The sequence below is a fragment of the Gigantopelta aegis genome, chromosome 10 (genome assembly GCF_016097555.1).
Source record: "Gigantopelta aegis isolate Gae_Host chromosome 10, Gae_host_genome, whole genome shotgun sequence".
Taxonomy (NCBI): Eukaryota; Metazoa; Mollusca; class Gastropoda; order Neomphalida; family Peltospiridae; genus Gigantopelta; species Gigantopelta aegis.
The window spans coordinates 40,875,412-40,897,469 of record NC_054708.1 but is presented as its reverse complement, the minus strand read 5'-3'; the positions used below and the strand labels follow the sequence as shown (position 1 = coordinate 40,897,469).

Genomic DNA, 22,058 nt, shown 5'->3' with positions numbered 1-22,058 from the left:
CTGAAGTTCCATTTATATTGTGTCGTTTTAACATTCTAAAATTTAATACAGTGTAACCTCAATTTAACGGCCACTATTGAATCGACGTAATTTGGCATTATATTGAGTTGTTACTATAGTGAAGTGCCATGAGTTCACTATTCTACCAAACATCATTTTATGATCAAGTTGTTGAATATCAAACAACAATCGGTAATAATAATGATGAAAACCACCATCAGGTAACATATTATTTATTTATGTATCTATTAAATTGAAAAATACTTACCGGTATACCACAAAAGGCAGCTTCATGTTGGACCATTGGTAATCTGTTTTAAGATGTGTTTGGTGAATAGCTAGTGTGGATGTATAGCGAGAGAATCGGAAATACAAACACTACTTGAAGGAACTTGGCAGTATGTGGAGTTGTCATTAAATCAAGCTTACACTGTACAATAATAGTTTATTTATACCCGTGTAAACTGGTCAGATTTAATACTCGGTCTATAACATATTCTACTGGTTGTATGATAAAAATGTTTATTACATACCCATTTTATCTTCAAGTACTAAAGACTTTTCACTTGTTCAGTAACAAATTCTTGAATAGAACTTATGTTAATAAAAGACCAGGTCAGTGTTTTTCAAGAGAATAGCTCGGTTTAACTCAAACCATGGATTCCTTGAGCTTTGGTCACTTCAAATTGGAGATAATGACGTTTGGCTGTAGATATAATTTATTTTAGACATTTTGTTTTCTAGTCGGAAAGCAAGCCATATAAACTGAAAACTCAATCATGTTTAGATTACAAGTAACAAAACTCAGACTTGCTGTACAGCTATTATTTGATTTAGTTAGAATTGTGAAAAGAAAATAACCCATAGCAGTAAAATAGGGGACCCTGGGGTTGCTTGTTTAAAATTATTCTTGTAATCTACATAAGTTCATTGTTCATTTCAGTGATGTTCTCAGAAATAATTTTGTTTATGAAAATGATGCCATGGACCATTTCTCCACTTCAAGACACCCTAAGTTTGTGATATAACCATAAGTCAAGATAATGATATTGTATACATCTGTTGGGCATAGTTCTTTGGGTTGGAGAAGTGGAAAGTCAAGATAATGATATTGTATACATCTGTTGGGCATAGTTCTCTAGGTTGGAGAAATGGAAAGTCAAGATAATGATATTGTATACATCTGTTGGGCATAGTACTCAGGGTTGAATAAGTGGAAACTTCAAAAGTAACTTGTGTTAAACAAGAATTCCAGGGCATTAAATGCCTCACCAACTATAAACGTTTTGGTGCATTGTGATGCACATCCATAGGTGCAACTATTAACCAAGTTTTATTGACCTAGAACTTAGTTTGATCCATTAGCAAAACTTTTAAAAAAAATTGCTGATGCCATCGCTGCTGCTGCTGCAGACAAAAAGTAATAGCTATATCTTGCCTTTTAACTTGAGGTGAGACAAACAATGTGCATACAGGGTTAAAAGCAGATCTTGATGTGAAAAATATTGAGGGAGTGATTAATTGCTCCCCCAACTGATTATGGGGTGTCATTTAAGATATTACCATATGGACACCATGTAAATTCACATGCTAAGTGTAGCTAAACATCACTCCTTGAACTATTGAACTAGGCTCAGGGGAGTGATAGCTCCTCTTGTATAAGAATAAATTACGCACAATTGTTGAACATTTTGATAGCTAGGTACCATGCAGCAGGTTTGAATATTGAATTAATACGAAGATAAGAAGGGTGTGCAATAAATACAGAACTCATACACATTGTTTTTGCTTGTTTATTGCATTTGTTTACTGTGTGCTGATCACGGAGAGTAGCTGTGATACATAGTATAGCAAGTACATGTAGTCCATTGGAGTCTTGTGGCTCAATAGCGCCAACTTCAGCACTTGAGATTTCTGTTAGAGTTACCTCACCCTTGGTCTATACCTGTCTAGATTGTACTCCTTTACCAATCCAGCTTGAGTGTCTATAACAGAAGCCGAAGCTCTCACTGGCATAGTTCTCTGGGTCACTTGGACATGCAACCCCCTCATCATGTCGAGGTTCAAACCTCAAGGAGGGATACTTGACCATCTGATGCATCATTACTGATAATGTGGAAGATATATTCTTGTACACAATAACTTTTGCTCTAAATAAAAAGTGAAAACAATACATGTATACATGAAGTCCAGTATATATATTATATTATATATAGATATATTTCTACATTTGTACCCAGTATTGGTCTACAGAATATAATTATACAATATTTGATTTTTGCACATTTGCAATGTATTGTTGGTATTAATATTTAGAGTTTAATAAAGTCTTTAGATTCTTACTGTTTGAATTTATATTTTATATGTAGTGGTAAACACGGGTAGTCATTGGCAACGTATTCTGGTTTCAATGGCTCAAATTGTATCTGACTAACTGTCAACTCGCTGCCCTGGACAGATGGTCCAGATAGCCGAGATGTGTTCCTAGGGCACCTTGTGCTTGAACCGTAATTGGGTATAACCAGTGAAATCCTGTTAAAACAATCCATGTAAATATATTACTGATCATGAACTTGACTGTCAAATGAGGGACGAGTCCAGGGTAGCTGGTAATAAGGGTTTCTACCCACTACATGCATCTCCAATGAATTGGTAAATTTTGGAATTATTTTTAAGTCTTCTTTCTTTTCAGGCTAATATACCAAGACCTAAATATTTTTAAAGAAGGTTAATATTCAGTTTTCTATTTGATAAAACAATTTATCCTATAACTTACCCATATATCCATGTCCATTTGATATACACCTCGTCATAAATATCACACCACCCAATTTTGTTCACTAAGTAAAACTGGATCTTCAGCCTCATAAAAATGGTGCTTAGAAAAGCACATTAAACTGTTTATATGGCCTCATGTGAGCGTTCGGTCAGAAAATTTACAACACAAGACCGAATTTGAGCACTAAATGAGGGTTTAATTGTAGCAAAGTAAAGTTCACTAAAATCACCGTAAAATACGGTGAAATAAGTATGGCTGCCGGGGTCGTTACAACAGACACACAACACAGTTCACATTTCATTAATGTCAAACACACTAGTACGGTCCACAATGACTGGCTAACTCAGTATCTGGTGTAACCGCCTCGCACTTGGATAACATGTTCTACACGCCTTCTCATGTTGTCACCAGACGTGATGCTCTGTTGAGGGATCTGCTGCCATCATCATGCAATGCATGGGTCAATTCCTGAAGGTTCTGAACTGGAGGATCCCTTACTCTCACCCTACGTCCCAAAATGTCCCACAAATGCTCAATAGGATTTTAGGTCTGGACTTTCTGGCAGGCCATGGTAGTGTCTCAATGTCGTTGTGTTGGAGATGCTGAACAACAGCTCGAGCATGATGTGGTCTGGCATTATCGTCCATGAAGACTGGACGTGTGGCGAGAGCATGGTTATCGAAATGAGGCACAACAGCACCGTCCAGGATCAAGTTCTGGTACATCTGTCCATTCAGTGTTCCGGGAACTGTGATGAGGTCAAGTTTACAATCATAGGAACAACACCCCCACACCATGACGGATCCACCCCCAAATGGAACCTCAGCTTGAATGTTCCTATTCATATGCTGTGCCTCTCTGCCTCCAAACTCGTGCCCTCCCGTCTGTATGATGCAGCAAAAATCTGCTTTCATCGGACCAGTGGATCCTTCTCCATGTCCTCAGGTTCCAGCGATTACGTGCTTGGCACCAGGCTAAACGGGCATGGCGGTGCTGATTTGTGAGGAGTGGACGTCTGATTGGTCGTCTTGCTCTCAATCCTGCAGAATTTAGGCGTCGTCTGATGGTGCTGATGGACACTCTGTTGTATGGAAAACAGGAATGCCATCCATGTCACAGCTGTGTACAAGTAGACTTTGGGCTTCGTCTGGCTTGGCGTACGAGAGCACGGTCTTCCCTGTCATTGGTTTTTTCTGGGACGTCCAGACCTCGGTGCATCCTTCACTTCACCGGAAGCAGTATGTTTACGTATTAGCCTGCTGATGACAGTGTGATTAATGTTCAATTGTGTTCCAATAGCACGACATGACATACCAGTCTGGTGCATACCAATAATTCGCCATCTTTGGTTCAGAGGCACTGGACGCTTGGGGCATTTCACTGGTTGGTCAAAATAAAGCTTAATTTATGCCTAAAATCAAATTTTAGCTGTGTCTGCCAACATAACATACACCAAAAGAGGCTATGTGCATACTGCATTGTTAGCAAACCGACCCCCGGATCAATCATGCTCGACTGAGCATGCACGTGCAGCTCGGAACAGGGTGTGTTTGTGATATTATGTTCACAGATGTTGTAGTATATTAAATATATACTTGTAGTTTAAAAAACCGAAACTTATATTTTCTAATTTTACTTTAAAATGTGTGGTGCGATATTTATGACGAGGTGTATATTTACTATTATTATGTTTTGCTGTCGGTGGATCATTTGTCAACAAGACTAGTCTTGTATACCTGAGTGTAATGTTTTGATGATATTTAGTTCAAGTGCAAGATGTCAAACCACATTTGTGCTAATCGTGATGATGTCATATTATAATATCGATGAGGCGACTTCAGAACTTTGATTTACTAAATATAAAATTAAAATTTTATTTTATTTTGTAAGTGTTTTAGGATAAATAGAATTCGTCATGATTGTTTTTCATATGTAAAATATCAAGAGTCTAACATAGCCTCGACAAATACCGATTAACATAGACTCTTTTGTTATTTTCCATATTAAAAACAATCATGACGAATTCTCTATTTATATTATAATTTCTTTCTTTTTTTCTTTTTCAACAATTAGGAGATAATCATACACTAATTTTTTTATTTTTTTTTGAGGTAGGTTATCATGAACTTCATTCTGCCATATAACATTTACATACCTCAGAAATGAAATGGGAATATGTTATCTTTATTCTAGCATGAATAAAACTTGTTTAAATCATTGAGAAAATAGGAATGGTCAGCTAAGACACTGACACTTTGTTGAAGTGGATAAACCTTCAATGTCTGTTCATAATAAGGAAGGAAATGTGTTATTTAACGATGCACTCAACACATTTTATTTATGGTTATATGGCATCGGACATGGATATTAAGAGAGAAAACCCGCTGTCGCCACTTCATGAACTACTCTTTTTAATTAGCAACAAGGGATCTTTTATATACACCATCCCACAGACAGGATAGCACATACCATGGCTTTTGATATATACCAGTCGTGGTGCACTGGCTGGAACGAGTAATAGCCCAATGGGCCCACCGATTGTTATTAAAAAATTAAGTAAAAATATGTTAATGAAAGTTATAAACTTGTAGACCTACCCCATTAACATGGTTTTTGTCCAAAATTAATCCAGGCAAATTTCTCAAAATAATTCAATACGAGGTCAATTATATCCATACATTTTGCAACAGAAATTAACAGCAAACGAAAATATTTTTTGTATATCCTGTATTACAAATATACAGACTACAGTACTGATAAATATGCTTCGCTCCCAAGTCAATGACATCATATAAAGAGAAATTTTTTTTTTTTTAAATTACATCATACTGTTATTTACTGCAAGTAAGGAGAATAGATAATTAGGTTTTTAAGATTTGTGGGATTTCTTTTATAAAAACACAATAAGTTTTCTAACAGATACTCCCAATAGGTGTAATATTAGAATAAATCCTTAAAGTTAACAATGAAACACTGATATTATCTCCTAAATATATCTGTTAAGTAACGGTGGGTAGTATAGTACAGTACTTCTGTTATGATGAGGATTGATCTGTTGATATTTGTTAAATTTCCTTCGAGTACTGATGAAAATGTCATACAGAAACAAATGAAAATGTAAATATGAGATTCACTAACAAAACAATACTGTGGAATTGAATGTCTCAGCTACTATAAAAATTTTCTGTGTGCTGTGATGAACATCCATGCGTGCAACTATAAACCAAGTTTAACATCCATGCGTGCAACTATAAACCAAGTTTTACTGACCTAAGACTTATAGTTTGTAAGAAACTGATCTAAATGCGAAACTTTAATATTAAATGCAAAATAAAAGTGAAACAAAAAAATATATTATCGCAGCTTCTTCATTGCCATTAAATACACACCTAATGAAGATAGTTTATAAACAAAAACAAAAAACAAACAATGAAAATCAAAGAGGTTTTATTTTAGTATAAAATATGTAATTCCAATATACAGTAACTATTTAATAGTTCATTTTTATAAACACTATGATATATTTTGTTGTTTTAATTATCTAAATAATAATTGTAAATAAATTGTAACAAAAATATTTCTGGCCAAATGGAAAACATGCGTAACGCTGTATTTTCACTCTATGACTGAATCCTAAACATATCACAGAACAGCTCCCTGAGATTTCTATCAAACAACAGCACAAAGTTATGGAAGGCAATTGGATCATTACAAATTTTTTAAGACAACCTAAAGATCAAGTAAACAATAAAGTCCTGAATTTTTTTTTTACATTTGTCCATTAATATTTTTCAAATTTCTGTGGTGAAGCATCCACCAGAGTTTCACTAGTCGGTTCTACTAGATGGTAAAATATCCATATCCACATAACTTTAATTCATTTGAATACTGTGGGTTGAAAGTGTTGAAGAGAGTACGGGGGGGGTGTTACTTCAGGCTGGAGTACTACTTCATTTGGCTGGATAAAGAACGTTGTGAATATTACACATCTGGAGAAACATTAATATGCATATTAATGATTAGAGAAGTATTAGGTGATGAGATAATAATTGTCAGGTTTTAGCACCAAGTTTTTGCATCAGTTCCTTTGTTTTTTCTACTAACTGAGCACAGACTGGTTGCTGAGCATCAACTGATTTCTTTAACAAGTCAATCTCGCTGATCAGCTGAAAAACAACGTACAAACATGAAGTTACAAGTTTCAATAGCAGGCTCATGGAAATCTAAATCCTAAAATGATGTTAAATGGACCTGCTACTGTGGAATAAAATGAATAAGCTATCAACACAAAGATGAAATGCTCCATTTTAGGGGTACTGGCTGCCCTGCTATTGCATTTTACTACCCCACTTTCATGATTTGCCACCCACTTGCATATTCTTTCGCCCCTCTTCAATTTCCTGCATCCTGTTATATTTTACAGCACCCAACCCTACTATTTCAAAATGCACTTTTTTTTTAACACTAAAAAATTGATTGGTCTGCACACTGGACATCAAAGGAAACATGCTGTGGTGTGTAAGCAAAAGCAATGATAAAAACTTCAGTAGTGTACCGTTACCGTTGCGTAATTTAACAATATTTTTAATAGCCTCTATTGTGTTCTATACCATTTGTATGTTTGATACACACAATAAAAGTTATATTTTATTTGAGCATATGAAAACATTTAATTTTTATCATTTCGGCAATCTCCGACTGAAAAACCCTCATTTATTTAGCTCAAAATTTTTCACGAAAGCAAAAAGGATATTCTGTGTTTTGTGTCCACTGACTCGTCTGACATTTTGTCCTCAAGTGTAGATTTAATTGGTCATAACTAAATTTTTTTACTTACTATCATTTGTTTATTCAGCAATTCCTAATAAAATATTAGAAACTTTGCATTTTGTAAGGGGATATCCTTACAACTTATAAAAACAACTGAAGTGGTAGTGTTCATCATTAAAATCATTTATCTTGGGTGCCAAATAATATATATACCGCATTTACAAAAACAAAACTACTTTTATCAGCTAGTGATATCAATGCGATCAATTCTTTCAAAGAAGATAACAATAAATAGAACACAAAAATGTTATCCCACATTAGTGGATAATTTTTGAAAATCTTAAATTATTTTTCAGATATCTTGAAATCTTTATAAAAATAATAATAAAACTTTGATCAGTTCACCAATACAAATGCTCATGAATGTCCGACCAACAATATCTCCAGTCCAACTACATAAAAAAAGAGTACCGGTGAGGTACATGATATACCCATCAGGAGTTTGATGGTCCTATATGCATCTGTATTCAAGATATGATCTGAACAAGGATTTACTGTTATGTGCAGTAGACCGTGAAAAGTAGGTCACAGTGACCTAGTAATAGTATGTGACACACCTCCATCCCAAGTTGTTCCTACATGTGAGGTTTGATGGTCCTGTATGCAAGATATGGTCCGGACAAGAAAAGTTAACAGACGGGTGTATAATGAGTAAGCTTGTACATCATACCAATTTTTTTGCACCAGATACTGTGTGGCAAAATGAGGGTCATGTCCTTCCACAGTCCACCAACACACAATAACATACACTGACCAAGCTTAACCCCCATTTTTTCTTTTTTGGAAGGTCTAGGGGTGGGGCACGCAGCCGTTCCCCTTTAATTTTCACCCAGCGAAAACACCGATACTGTGTGACAAAATAAGGGTCATTTCCTTCCACAGTCGACCAACACACAATAACATACACTGACCAAGCTTAACCCCCATTTTTTCTTTTTTGGAAGGTCTGGGGGTGGGGCACGCAGCTGTTCCTTTTTAATTTTCACCCAGCGAAAATACCGAGGATGTGTGGCAGAAGGAATGATTTTCCATTTCAGATTTTGGCAATTTGAGATTTTTTTTCTAAAAGTTTCCAATTAATGCCAAGGAATAATTTTAGTTTTGGCACAAATAATGTGAAATTCTTCAATATTTATTACAACACCTGATGTTTTACTAATAAAAATTATGTTGTTAGAGCATCATATAGAGCATCACATGATGCAGTTATGATTACAAGTTGGGGGAAAAAAAGACATCAAAATGGACAGTATCAGAAATCAACTGTTGTGTAATTAACATTAAAAACCAAGGAATAAAAAATATATGCCAAAATACCAATAAATGTTTATAACTATGTTTGAGCATGAAATACAAATTGTATTGTTAAAAGAAATAATAACCCCAAAATAATATCAGGAATTCCATTTAAGTTTCTGAATTCCATAATTCCGTTAATTTTTCTGTTATGACAGAAAATATCCCCACTAAGGTCCACAACAGTCCCTTTTCGCACCCTTGTTAAGTTGTGTTTTGGCTTAGTACGCAATAGATATAGCATATCTTACCGTAATTTCACTTGAAATCATATTTCGTAAAAGGTACAATTTTTTATTCACAAGACTTTCTTCAAACACAATCAAATGCATTAGTAATGTTTAAAGAAAAATTTTTCAATAGCAATTTGGCATTAGCATTTTTCCAGCATTCTTAAAATGGTAGTTTGACACCCAATAGCCATGTATTTTTCGTGCTGGGGTGTCGTTAAACATTCATTCATTCTTAAAATGGAAACATCATGTTTATGGTTATTGTAAAGAGATACAAGTGATGGCATTGGAATACTGACGTCATTCACATTAAGAAATAGCTATATTCAGGCCTTGACCTTAACTTTTTTCAGTGGTAGCCCACCAGGCTTCCAGGTTATGAAATCTGGTAGCCCTCGGTAAATTTGGTAGCCTATAATTTTCATAAACTTTTTAAAAAGGAGACAAAAAAGCAAAATCACTTATTTTTATTTAAACATAGTTTTAGAATTGTTTTTTTTTAGGTGTTTAAGCATCTTGTTGATTGCAGAGTAACTAGAGTAAAATCTAGTAGCTCAGCGGACTACCACGTTTAGACATCTGGTAGCCCAAGTGAGAAACAGGTAGCCAAAACACCCCAGGCTACTGCTAAGGTCGAGTCATGATATTATTACCATACTTCGCTACATTCAAATAAAAACTCATCTACTAACCTTGACCCCTGTCCCAATTCTATAACAAGGAGACAATGCTGTTTACAGGTCAGTATTTTTTTTTTTTCTTAATTCTGGACAAAATATTAATTTTAAGTTTTAAAAGAGGAAAGAAATAAAAAGTACCTTTTGTCAAATATATCATATCAAAAAATTATGCTTGGATATGTTTTATTTATTGTGTACAAAGCCAAAACAAGGGTCCGAAAGGTGACTCGACCTTAGTATTGCTATTCTTTACCTTAAAAAAATCAGCTTGTGATACCACTTCAGTTGCCAATTTAGGATCAAAAACATTTTATACCATGATTGTATTATTCTTCATATGGAACTTATTGAGCGTTCTAGCTTACAATCAGCCCACAACTTACTGAATTCAACTCCTCTCTAGCAGTTACAGCATCCTCATTCTCTTCATTTTCTTCATTTAGCCAGTCAGAAAGTAGCTGCCGTTGCTTCTGCAGTAGTCTAAAATTAAACAGATTTTTGTAATCATTTCAATATCACAATATATTCATATTAATTCATAATACTGTAACCGCCATGTGAAATGTGTTCTTGTGACCGTAAGATTTCTGCATTCAGTTGTGAATCCCAGAGTATAGGGGCGGGATTTAACCCAGTGGTAAAGCGTTCACTTGATGCAGGATCATTCTAGGATTGATCCCCATCGGTGGGGCTATTTCTCGTTCCAGCCAGTGTTCCACAACTGGTGTAACAAGGCCGCGGTATGTTCTATCCTGTTTGTGGGATGGTGCATATAAAAGATATCTTGCTGCTAATTGAAAAGAGTAGCCCATGAAGTGGGAACAACAGGTTTCTTCTCTCAATATCTGTGTGGTCTTTAACCATATGCCTGACGCCATATAACCATAAATAAAATGTGTTTAGTGTGTTGTTAAATAAAACATTTCCTTCCTTCCTTCCCATGGTACGTCTGTGGGATGGTGTACATAAAAGATCCCTTGCCAAGCAACAAGAAGTCCATGCAGTAATAGCAGCAGGTTTCCATTCTCAGTATATCTGTGGCCCTTGACCAAATAAACATAAATAAAAACATGTGGAGTTTGTCATTAAATTAAATATTTCTTCCTTCCTTCAATTGGTAAGCTTTATCTTGGTAATATTTTCTGTGGTAGTCAAACCTGCTCTAGTAGCCACCTGAATTAACCAGCCAACTGTGTTAAGAGGCAACATTTTGATATTCCAAATCATCAAAAATAGTACAAACTGACCTGTATTAAGCAGCCACCTCTTTAAAAATGCCACTTTTTGATATTCCCATTGGTGTATATATAGAATACATAACACAATAAAAAAAGCCAATTACCTCAGTCTCTTCTTTTCTTTTGCAAATGTATTCAGTGTGTCTCTGATCTGGATCAGTTCAGCAGTAGGAGATATGTTTTGGCCAAGGTTTGCTTTAACCGTCTTTGCTGTAGAATATGGAATATTTTCTGACCCTACATTTCTCTCAGTATTAGAATAACCAAAGCTTTTTTCACGGGATGTTGACTCTGCTGCATTTTCATTCTTATTGACAAAATCCATGGGAGTTAATAAAATCAAACTTGATAGGGGTTTTTCTGAATTAGTGATATTTTTGGCAGCCAAATGTGAACACTGACAACCTTCTAGCTGGAATTCCTGTTTCTTTTCCTGCTGGGAAACATTTCCGTGTGCATGCTGGTAATGATCCTTCAATGCTTGATGGGAAAGCTGAGGCTGGTCTTTTTGTGAAACTGGTGGCAGTGATGAAACAGCTGTAGAATCATAAAACTGTTCATCACCAGTAAAGACATCCTTGGCTTTAGTAAGAGCTAACTCGGCCCTCGAACTGTTATGTGAATGTTCTGTAGACTGAACATTACAGGTTTCTGGAGGTAATTCAACCCCGACATTAAAATGTTCTTGCATTACATTTAGTCGATAATGCTGTGAACTGTCTACGTGCAGCTTCTCGTGTGTTGATTTAACACTGTGTGCTTCGTGAAGTACTCCACAGGGCTCTTGTCTTGATTCTAGCCTAGACCAGACAATAGTAAGTATTTATAAAACATGAATAGCTGTCGTAAGATCATATTATTTAATACCAAAAGTCTTTGTTTTAAAAACCATTCACTTTAAAAATAAAATAAACATTAAAAGACAATGTTCTTTAATAGTGTAGGAAAAACTGATATCATCAACCGATCAACCAGTCAACATAATGATCATGCACATTTGTATACTTTGAAGAAATAATTATTTTTAAAAACCCACCAAAACTCCAAACAAAACATATACATCAAAAAATTTTAAAATTTCAAACTTGAAATTTTTTGAATTTTAATAGTTATAAACACTGAACATTATATCAGATTCTTTATGTTATGTTTGACATAATCGTTGCCAAGAATTATAATCATAAATCATACCTAAAATTATGTAGCAAAATTTCAATTTTAATTATAAGAAATGACAAAGATAAAAACATATAAATAACATTTTAAAACTCACATTTCCTGAACCGAGGAGTGCAAACCAAGACGTTTCAAGGAATCTTTGAGGAAGTCTGGTTTCCGTGGTTTCGGTCTCTGTGGTATCACGGGAGAGGATGCAGACCTCAGAACAGGAATGACAGGTTGACATCCTTCCACATCAATATGGAGCATGCTGCGGTGATCCCCTTTGTTCACAGATGGTCTGACGGCTTCCTTGGACTTTGGCTCCAATGGTCGGGTCTCAGCAGCTAACACAACATTTTCTTGTACAACAGGTTTCTTCCTGGGCACTCTTCTGTGCCTTTCTGATAGATTCCCATTCGTAATATACCTCCACTTCAAAGCATATTTCTGAGTGATTCGAAATGTGTCAAAAGCACTCTGAAAACAATAAACAAAATGGAGAAAACTTGAGTGTTTTCTCTTTTATAGATACATTACCTGTCCTCAAGATTCATCCCGCCCGGGCCTCCCCGCTTCCTGTTCTCCGTGCGATGCGCTCAGGGAAAAAGAAGGAAGTTAGTCATGTGACCGGAACTAGAGAGCAGTATGCAGTAGAAGAATTTAGGCCATCCCATTGGCTGTTGGGATGTTCGGACCAGACCACTTGCGTGGGGGGGAGGTGCACTTGTTTGAGGACAGGTAATGTATCTATAAAAGAGAAAACACTCAAGTTTTCTCCATTTCTATAGACATTACCTGTCCTCAAACAAGTGCAGCATTCAACAGATGGTGGTGGGTGCCGAGATCCGTAGATGCTTGTGATAACTCCCCAACCGGAAAGAGGCTGACTAGTGGAAGAATAAGGCCAACCTTGGTAAGCCCTCATCCTAGGGATGCCCGTCACAGACCAATGCAGGTGATGTTAGTAACAACAACCAGAATGGTGGCATCCGTCAGCAGTGGCAGGTACGGCTCCTAGAACACATGGACCAGGAGGCGGAAGCCACATCTCATGCTGGTTCTGACAGGGTGGGAAGACGTAGCCACCAGGGATGCAGGTGTTAGGTAACCCTCACGTATTGAAGTGTTATAGTTTTTCAATAACAAGCGACAACCTAATGAGGTGCATCCGTCAGAACATTGAACAAAACAAGACCCCCGAGTGTTTTCTGTCTAGTACACCAAAGATCTGTTAGTTCAATAACGACAACCAATAACCACATGCAGTGCAGGGTAAAGGTTATCGAGACAAAAGTTCCGGCACCAGTACGTGAACTGTGCAAAAGAACAAAAGTCTAAGCAATCCTCATCTGTCGATTCGATGGACATCTCGGTATGCAGCCCAGAATCAGACAGACATCAACGGCGACGAGGACGGCTTGTATTCAACAGAGTCTGTGCAGCAACAACCGGACCCAGATGATGGAACCCCTCAACGTCTTCTGTGGAGACATCCCTCAGATAATAGTTGGCGAAGATGGAGTCCGTAGCCCAGAACCAACCAGTGATAATGTGCTGAATGGGTGTGTTGCAGTGCAGGGACATCGTGGCAGCCAAGGCACGGAGTTCATGCGGATTAGAAGCAGACGGAGCAGGTAAACCCTCCTTCTGATAGGCGGTCAGGATAGAAGACCGGATCCAGGTGGCCACCGTGTTCTTGGTAAGATCCCTCAACCGACTCTGGTTACAGGAAAGGAAAAGTCTTTTGCGATGTTGTCGAAAAGATCTGGTCCTCTCGATGTACTGGTGCAGGGCTCTGACAGGGCACAACGCCAAGTCCTCAACGTCCGCCGGACCAACGATAGAGGAGAGGGCCTGCACAACATACGAACGAGGCGCTTGGTCTGGTAACTGATTCTTTGCAACAAAGTTCATGAGTAACCCCAAGTTGACTGCACGCCGATCTTGGTGAAAACGTACCAAGTCTACATCAAGAGCATGGAGTTCTGAGACACGGGCAGCCGTGGCAAAACCGAGTAAAAACACCGTCTTCCGCATCAAGTCTTGCAGGGAAGAGGATTCGATCGGCTCATAAGGTGCGGTCGATAACGCTCGTAACACCAGATTCAGGTCCCATCTTGGTGGCCGAAACCGGTGTACTTGATCATCAAGGCGAAACCCTTTGATCATCTTATGGATCTCAGGAATACCCGATAACTTCGTTCTAGTAGCGACATCACGAACAGTAGCGATGACCGAAACGTACCCAGCGATGGTAGACCCCTTTAATCGTAAAGTGGTCCGCAGATACAGCCAAAAAAACCCAGCAAGACGAAGTATCTGGATCGTCTGAGGTTTGAGGTTTTGCCGGACACACCCTCGGTGAAAGCAAAGCCATCTGACGTTGTAAGCCACAGTAGTAGATGATCTGTGCGCTTTCAAAATGGCCGCCGTAGACTGTGAAGAAAAACCTTTCTTTCTCAAACTCTTGGCGATAAAGTCCACGCGTGCAGTTGGAACAACTGCAGACGTGGATGGTATAGTCTTGACGTGGGATGCAGCAACAGATGATCCCAGTCTGGCAGCGGTAAAGGATGTGGATCGGCAAGACATATTAGATCTGGATACCACATCCTGGATGGCCACATTGGAGCAATGAGTAACAGGCGACAATGGTACAGCTGAAACCTCTGAAGCACCCTTGGAAGGAGGATTCGTGGAGGAAAAGCGTACGCGTCCATCTGTTCCCAGCTGATGGCCAAGGCGTCGAGATCCAGAGCTTCGGGATCCAGCACCGGAGACACGTAAACCCTCAGCTGATGGTTGAATCGTGTGGCGAAGAGATCGATGTTTGGTGTCCAAAGTCTGTCGCACACCCATCGAAACGCTTCGGGATGGAGCATCCATTCCGTCGGCTGTGGAGACGATGGCCGAGACAGTGTGTCGACTAGTACATTGGAAACCCCTGGAATATGGCGAGCCCGAAGTTGCAACGGAATCTCGTCAACCAGCTTGTAGAGACGATAAGTCAACTGCAGCAGACTGCTGGAGTGGGTTCCGCCCTGACGGTTGATATAAGCCACCGCGGTAGTACTGTCTGTGGCTACCATGAGAGAGGCGCCTGACAGCATCTCTCGCCAATGAAAGATGACGTAACTGACAACATCTCCAACAGGTTGATGTGTAGATCGGCTTCATCTGGAAACCACAGCCACCAACAGGGACTGGACTGCAAGGCGACTGGTAACCGGATCAGCAAATCTGCGTTATTGTACTGAATGCATGGATTCAGAAACAAACTGGATACCGCGACCTCTAAGCATAAAATGTTGCGCCGACGTCAAAATTACTCTTGCAATGATACTTCATGAAACAGTAATAGAGTGATTCAGGAATCAAGACATCGGAAACAGCGACCCCGTGATACAGGCAAGAGCCAAGACAGCGTAGCAATTCGCTACGCTACATGCCCGATATACCTGGAAGTGAAGCAACGCAAAACAGCAACCGGCTAAAATCCACGGCCGTCACACCACCCGGTGCGAAACAGCAGCAGAGACCATCTAGACAGCATCGGTCACGAACTCTGGCAGTAACAACAGTAAACGTCAGTGAGTTGATAAGCCGCAATGAACCATAGGAAAACGGTGACGGTAAAACCCTTTAGCGAAGAGAAAAAGAAGGAAGTTAGTCATGTGACCGGAACTAGAGAGCAGTATGCAGTAGAAGAATTTAGGCCATCCCATTGGCTGTTGGGATGTTCGGACCAGACCACTTGCGTGGGGGGGAGGTGCACTTGTTTGAGGACAGGTAATGTCTATAGAAAATCTGTAATGCTTACATCATTTAAAAAAAAAGAGGAAGTTGAATATTTTATGTGATCTATTGGTTTTATCAAACAATATGAAAATCCAACAGATTCAGAAATATCTAAGTAATCACATGCAAATAAACTTATAAAAGGTTTGTTTGTTTATTAATTTTATAAAACATTGAAAGGAAAGTAGCACTGTTGATTGATGGATTATTCAGTGTCTAACACATGGTGAAAGTAAAAGAAAAAAATTACTGCCATCAGTATAATACAGACAGAATAATACTTGAATACACAGTATACTAGTCATTAAAAAACTGAACAATGGAAGATTTCAAACACATTACAATTACAGAGCAAATGTTTATATGTTAACCCTGATGCTGTACTGAACTACTGGATTATAAAGAAAAAACAGTGTTTCACTAATCACTTCAGCTTGACAATGTACTGAACTACTGGATTATAAAGAAAAAACAGTGTTTCACTAATCACCTCAGCTTGACAATGTACTGAACTACTGGACTATAAAGAAAAAACAGTGTTTCACTAATCACCTCAGCTTGACAATGTACTGAACTACTGGACTATAAAGAAAAAACAGTGTTTCACTAATCACCTCAGCTTGACAATGTACTGAACTACTGGATTATAAAGAAAAAACAGTGTTTCACTAATCACCTCAGCTTGACAATGTACTGAACTACTGGATTATAAAGAAAAAACAGTGTTTCACTAATCACCTCCACTTTATGATGTACTTAACTACTGGACTGTAAAGAAAAAACAGTGTTTCACTAATCACCTCAGCTTGACAATGTAGTGAACTACTGGGCTGTAAAGAAAAAACAGTGTTTCACTAATCACCTCAGCTTGACAATGTACTGAACTATAAAGAAAATACAGTGTTTCACTAATCACCTCCACTTTATGATGTACTGGACTATAAAGAAAAAACCAGTGATTCACTAATCACCTCCGTTTGATGATGTACTGGACTATAAAGAAAAAACCAGTGATTCACTAATCACCTCCGTTTGATGATGTACTGGACTATAAAGAAAAAACCAGTGATTCACTAATCACCTCCGTTTGATGATGTACTGGACTATAAAGAAAAAACCAGTGATTCACTAATCACCTCCGCTTGATGATGTACTGGACTATAAAGAAAAAACCAGTGTTTCACTAATCACCTCAGCTTGACGCTGTACTGAACTACTGGACTGTAAAGAAAAACCAGTGTTTCACTAATCACCTCTGCTTGATGATATACAGAACTACTGGACTGTAAAGAAAAAACAGTGTTTCACTAATCACCTCAGCTTGACGCTGTACTGAACTACTGGACTGTAAAGAAAAAACAGTGTTTCGCTAATCACCTCAGCTTGACGCTGTGCTGCAAACTTAGCCCTCAAGTCAGATAGATCAGCTGCAACTGTGAGCCATTTTGTAACCCCAAGCTGCAGTAAACGCACACGTCGTTTCTCCAGGGCATCCATTTCTCTCTGCTTTTTTCTTTGCTTATTCAGGACAAATTCATGCCATGAAGACACAGTCTGCAATTACAGATGTTAAAGTTATACACATTCAGTTTCTTTAAAAACATGTAATAAACAAAGTGAAGAGATGCATCACACTCAACCTTTTTGACTCAATAAAAGATATACTGTAAGTTTGAAGTACTTTTAGTAAACATCTGTTATTGTCAGTCAACAAAAAAGTGTAGATCCAAAATGAAGACATATTAAATTAGTTTGATTAAAATGGCAAATTTTTACAATGTTGACCAGCACTCATTTAAGGTTACATTTGTCACTGTGTTCAACTGTTCAATGAACAGTGTTAAGTGAAAACTATGGGACTGAACAGTCATACATAATTATGTACAAATTAATGAAAATAGTAACCACTACCAAGAACTAGATGGTTGTGTCTGAAGATTGCTAATTGTTCCTAGTATTTGTGTCATTTAAAATATTATGCAGAATAATACAGCTATGTGATTAAGGGAACATAATTATTTTAAATGCATGAAGTCCCATGATTAAATCCTATCTAATTCGGTAAAAATATTCAGACAAATTCTGAATTTATAAAGTGGACACTATGGCCCCAAGAACTCACCTTTTGCCAACCATATTAATAAATTAATGCAGTTAAAATCCGGAACCTTTGCAAAAAGGTGACAGGAAAAAAAATATAAACACTAAATACAATACAAATACATAATAACAAGTTACTGACTAGCATCATGTAACAATAATATTAATGGACATCTAACAGAGTGAACATTTTCTAACATAAATCGTGCCGTCTCACTTTGTGAAGCAGCCCCAGACTCCAGTGCCACAAAGCGAGATTGGTCTTGCTCTGTTCTTCCTGTGACTCCACATGCTGCTGTTTCCACAGGTGAAAGAACTTTGCTGTCGTGCACACTTTGTCGAACCACAAGCTCTGCTGGGTTATTAGCTGCATAATTATGTAAAGAAAAAAAAAGAGAGATAAAAAAACAATAGTTGGATTGGATGTATGGCTTGGTCCAGAGGTTAACAATATATATATATATATCTTACTGTTTCACTGAAAGATGGATCAACAATGTATCACACTATAGGTACAATCTCAAATATAGAGTAAAAAACATATATGTGTCCAAATCTGTTAGCATTTACAAATTATGTAAATATGAATTTATATAACATAAAAATTATTTTGGTCATCAAACATGATCACAGACATTGTCCATATCACACAGTCTTTTATCCATAAACATAGCATGAACAATATGAAATAGTGTTATAAATCGTTCAAACAGCTTATACTCTGATGAAGAACACACATTTCACGTACATGTTTCTTGATGTGTAGACGTGTGAAGCTTTGCCACTGTGAGATGACCTTTATCTGCAAGGATCTCCGGAAATGTTGACTGGCGAGATGTAGATTTTGTTTTGTGTGGACTGAAAGCACATATTCCCTATGCCATCGGTGGAAGAAACATCTCAATTTGTCTAAAAACAAAATTCAACATAATAATGGTTAACAACTATTAATGTCAAAGTAAAGACACAATTAGATCTGTATACATTAATACTCATTCTGCAAAACAAATTTCTATAATTCCATTTGTAAGTGTGATTAGAGGAAGATGGTAACAGTCATCAGTCCAGCTATTACTTTTTGGTAACTTGTATACTTTCCAAGTTCAGAGTTTATATGTATATAAATGTAATACGTAATATCCCTTTTCCAGATCTGAAAAAGTAAAGGAAACTAGTCAACTCCAAATAAATAAAAATTTGTTTTTCATTTGATTCATAAGTGTAGGGCTGTATTTAACAGTCATAGTGAAATTAGTATTTGACTTTTCCAATCTGATAATTTTACTAAAAGGTAAATGGTGAACTCCAAGTCCACCATTTAACTTTTAATAAAATTATTAGATTTGAATTTTTTTTATTATGTAGGTAAAATAAATGTTATTTTTGTTTCTTCATTGCACTTGACATGCTGTCTCTTTGAAAATTAAACACAAGTGTGAACATTAACTGTGTTCAAATTGAATGTTAAAGAGCTCACTTTTGGAAAGCTGTTGTTGTACTTGATGCTCCAGCTGCTGAGTGTGCAATCTCTTGTATGCACGGACAACTGTGTATCGGTGCCAGGACCGCACAACCTGAACAGATAAAAAATAATTGTTATCTTTACACACAAATAAAATAACACAGACAAACAAGTGGCACTATAACCAGTCTTTTAACACGTCAGTGTCATAGAGTATTGGTAGAATAAGTGTTGCCTTATATTGTATCACACTTACACCGTCTTCCCATTGAGTGCAATAAATGTGTATAACCGCACGTTTGAAACCCCACCTCTCACTGCACCAAACTTACTTGTAGTATGCATGGTTACTTGCCTTACTTTGAGGCATGATACAAGTAGTTAGCACATAAACTTACTTGTAGTACGCATGGTTACTTGCGTTACTTTGAGGCATGATACAAGTAGCACATAAACTTACTTGTAGTACGCATGGTTACTTGCGTTACTTTGAGGCATGATACAAGTAGTTAGCACATAAACTTACTTGTAGTACGCATGGTTACTTGAGTTACTTTGAGGCATGATACAAGTAGTTAGCACATAAACTTACTTGTAGTACGCATGGTTACTTGAGTTACTTTGAGGCATGATACAAGTAGTTAGCACATAAACATACTTGTAGTATGCATGGTTACTTGTGTTACTTTGAGGCATGATACAAGTAGTTAGCACATAAACTTACTTGTAGTATGCATGTTTACTTGCCTTACTTTGAGGCATGATACAAGTAGTAAGTTAGCACATAAACTTACTTGTAGTATGCATGGTTACTTGTGTTACTTTGAGGCATGATACAAGTAGTTAGCACATAAACTTACTTGTAGTATGCATGGTTACTTGAGTTACTTTGAGGCATGATACAAGTAGTTAGCACATAAACTTACTTGTAGTACGCATGGTTACTTGAGTTACTTTGAGGCATGATACAAGTAGTTAGCACATAAACTTACTTGTAGTACGCATGGTTACTTGAGTTACTTTGAAGCATGATACAAGTAGTTAGCACATAAACTTACTTGTAGTATGCATGTTTACTTGAGTTACTTTGAAGCATGATACAAGTAGTTAGCACATAAACTTACTTGTAGTACGCATGGTTACTTGAGTTACTTTGAGGCATGATACAAGTAGTTAGCACATAAACTTACTTGTAGTACGCATGGTTACTTGTGTTACTTTGAGGCATGATACAAGTAGTTAGCACATAAACTTACTTGTAGTTACTTGAGTTACTTTGAGGCATGATACAAGTAGTTAGCACATAAACATACTTGTAGTATGCATGGTTACTTGAGTTACTTTAAGGCATGATACAAGTAGTAAGTTAGAACATAAACTTACTTGTAGTATGCATGTTTACTTGCCTTACTTTGAGGCATGATACAAGTAGTAAGTTAGCACATAAACTTACTTGTAGTATGCATGGTTACTTGTGTTACTTTGAGGCATGATACAAGTAGTTAGCACATAAACTTACTTGTAGTATGCATGTTTACTTGAGTTACTTTGAAGCATGATACAAGTAGTTAGCACATAAACTTACTTGTAGTATGCATGTTTACTTGAGTTACTTTGAAGCATGATACAAGTAGTTAGCACATAAACTTACTTGTAGTATGCATGTTTACTTGAGTTACTTTGAAGCATGATACAAGTAGTTAGCACATAAACTTACTTGTAGTATGCATGGTTACTTGCACACTTTCAAATGTGTGCAGATATCCATACTACAAGTAAATTTATGTGATAACTTTAACTTAGACAACTGTGAAGATATCCATTATGGTTCAAGATGAATTATGTTTGTGCTTTGCCTTTGCTATTAAATTTGTCAAACAGACAAAAACAAAATATTAATATTTTTAAAAATATACGTTACAATACACGAACCAACCATAATTGCGTCTAGACGGCGACTCCGACCAAGCTAAACGGCGTCTAGACTAGTTGGGGAAAAAATTGAAAAATTTCTGTTAGACGGTTGATCGGCGGCCACTGCGAACGTGCACAAGCTACTTGATTTGAGCCTCTGACCTTTTTCTTGTTGTCAGTTGCCGCTATGTTGTCGTTACACTACGTTATGAATTAAAAAAACAAAATTATATATTTATTTCACGTGGGGTTTTTTTTCCTTCAAAATCGCGATATACAAATGTACGTGTATACAAGGCATTCGCACTACACTGAAAATAATAACTAAATAATACATTTATACTGACCATTAACCCATATAAATCGTTTAAAGGGAAATGATTAAAATAAGCAAACAATAAAAAGGAGTGTATGCAGAAGGGAGAGTTCTTCGGTTTACTAACAAAAGTGAAATCGAGGGGAAAAGGGGGAAAAGAAAGAATAAGCTTGGTTTTGCGTATGTGATATTTGGCACAGCAGGAAAGTTCATTTCATTTGTGAGGGGAAGTCGAATCTGTTTTTTACATT

The 22,058-nt window shown here is 37.1% G+C and overlaps 1 protein-coding gene across 1 annotated transcript in view; it reads right to left on the bottom strand.

Annotated features, from left to right (window-relative positions):
- Positions 1-6,209: 6,209 nt before the first annotated feature.
- The window catches only part of LOC121384197 (protein SFI1 homolog), a 45,177-nt gene continuing 29,328 nt past the window's right edge, over positions 6,210-22,058 (bottom strand). Inside the window, exons 20-27 of the mRNA XM_041514471.1 lie at positions 19,593-19,689; positions 18,864-19,024; positions 18,333-18,482; positions 17,393-17,569; positions 12,330-12,694; positions 11,161-11,856; positions 10,202-10,298; positions 6,210-6,945 (exon numbers count right to left, since the gene is read on the bottom strand). Coding sequence (XP_041370405.1) covers positions 6,832-6,945; positions 10,202-10,298; positions 11,161-11,856; positions 12,330-12,694; positions 17,393-17,569; positions 18,333-18,482; positions 18,864-19,024; positions 19,593-19,689 — 1,857 coding nt within the window. The 3' untranslated portion in view covers positions 6,210-6,831. The remainder of the gene's footprint in view (positions 6,946-10,201; positions 10,299-11,160; positions 11,857-12,329; positions 12,695-17,392; positions 17,570-18,332; positions 18,483-18,863; positions 19,025-19,592; positions 19,690-22,058) is intronic.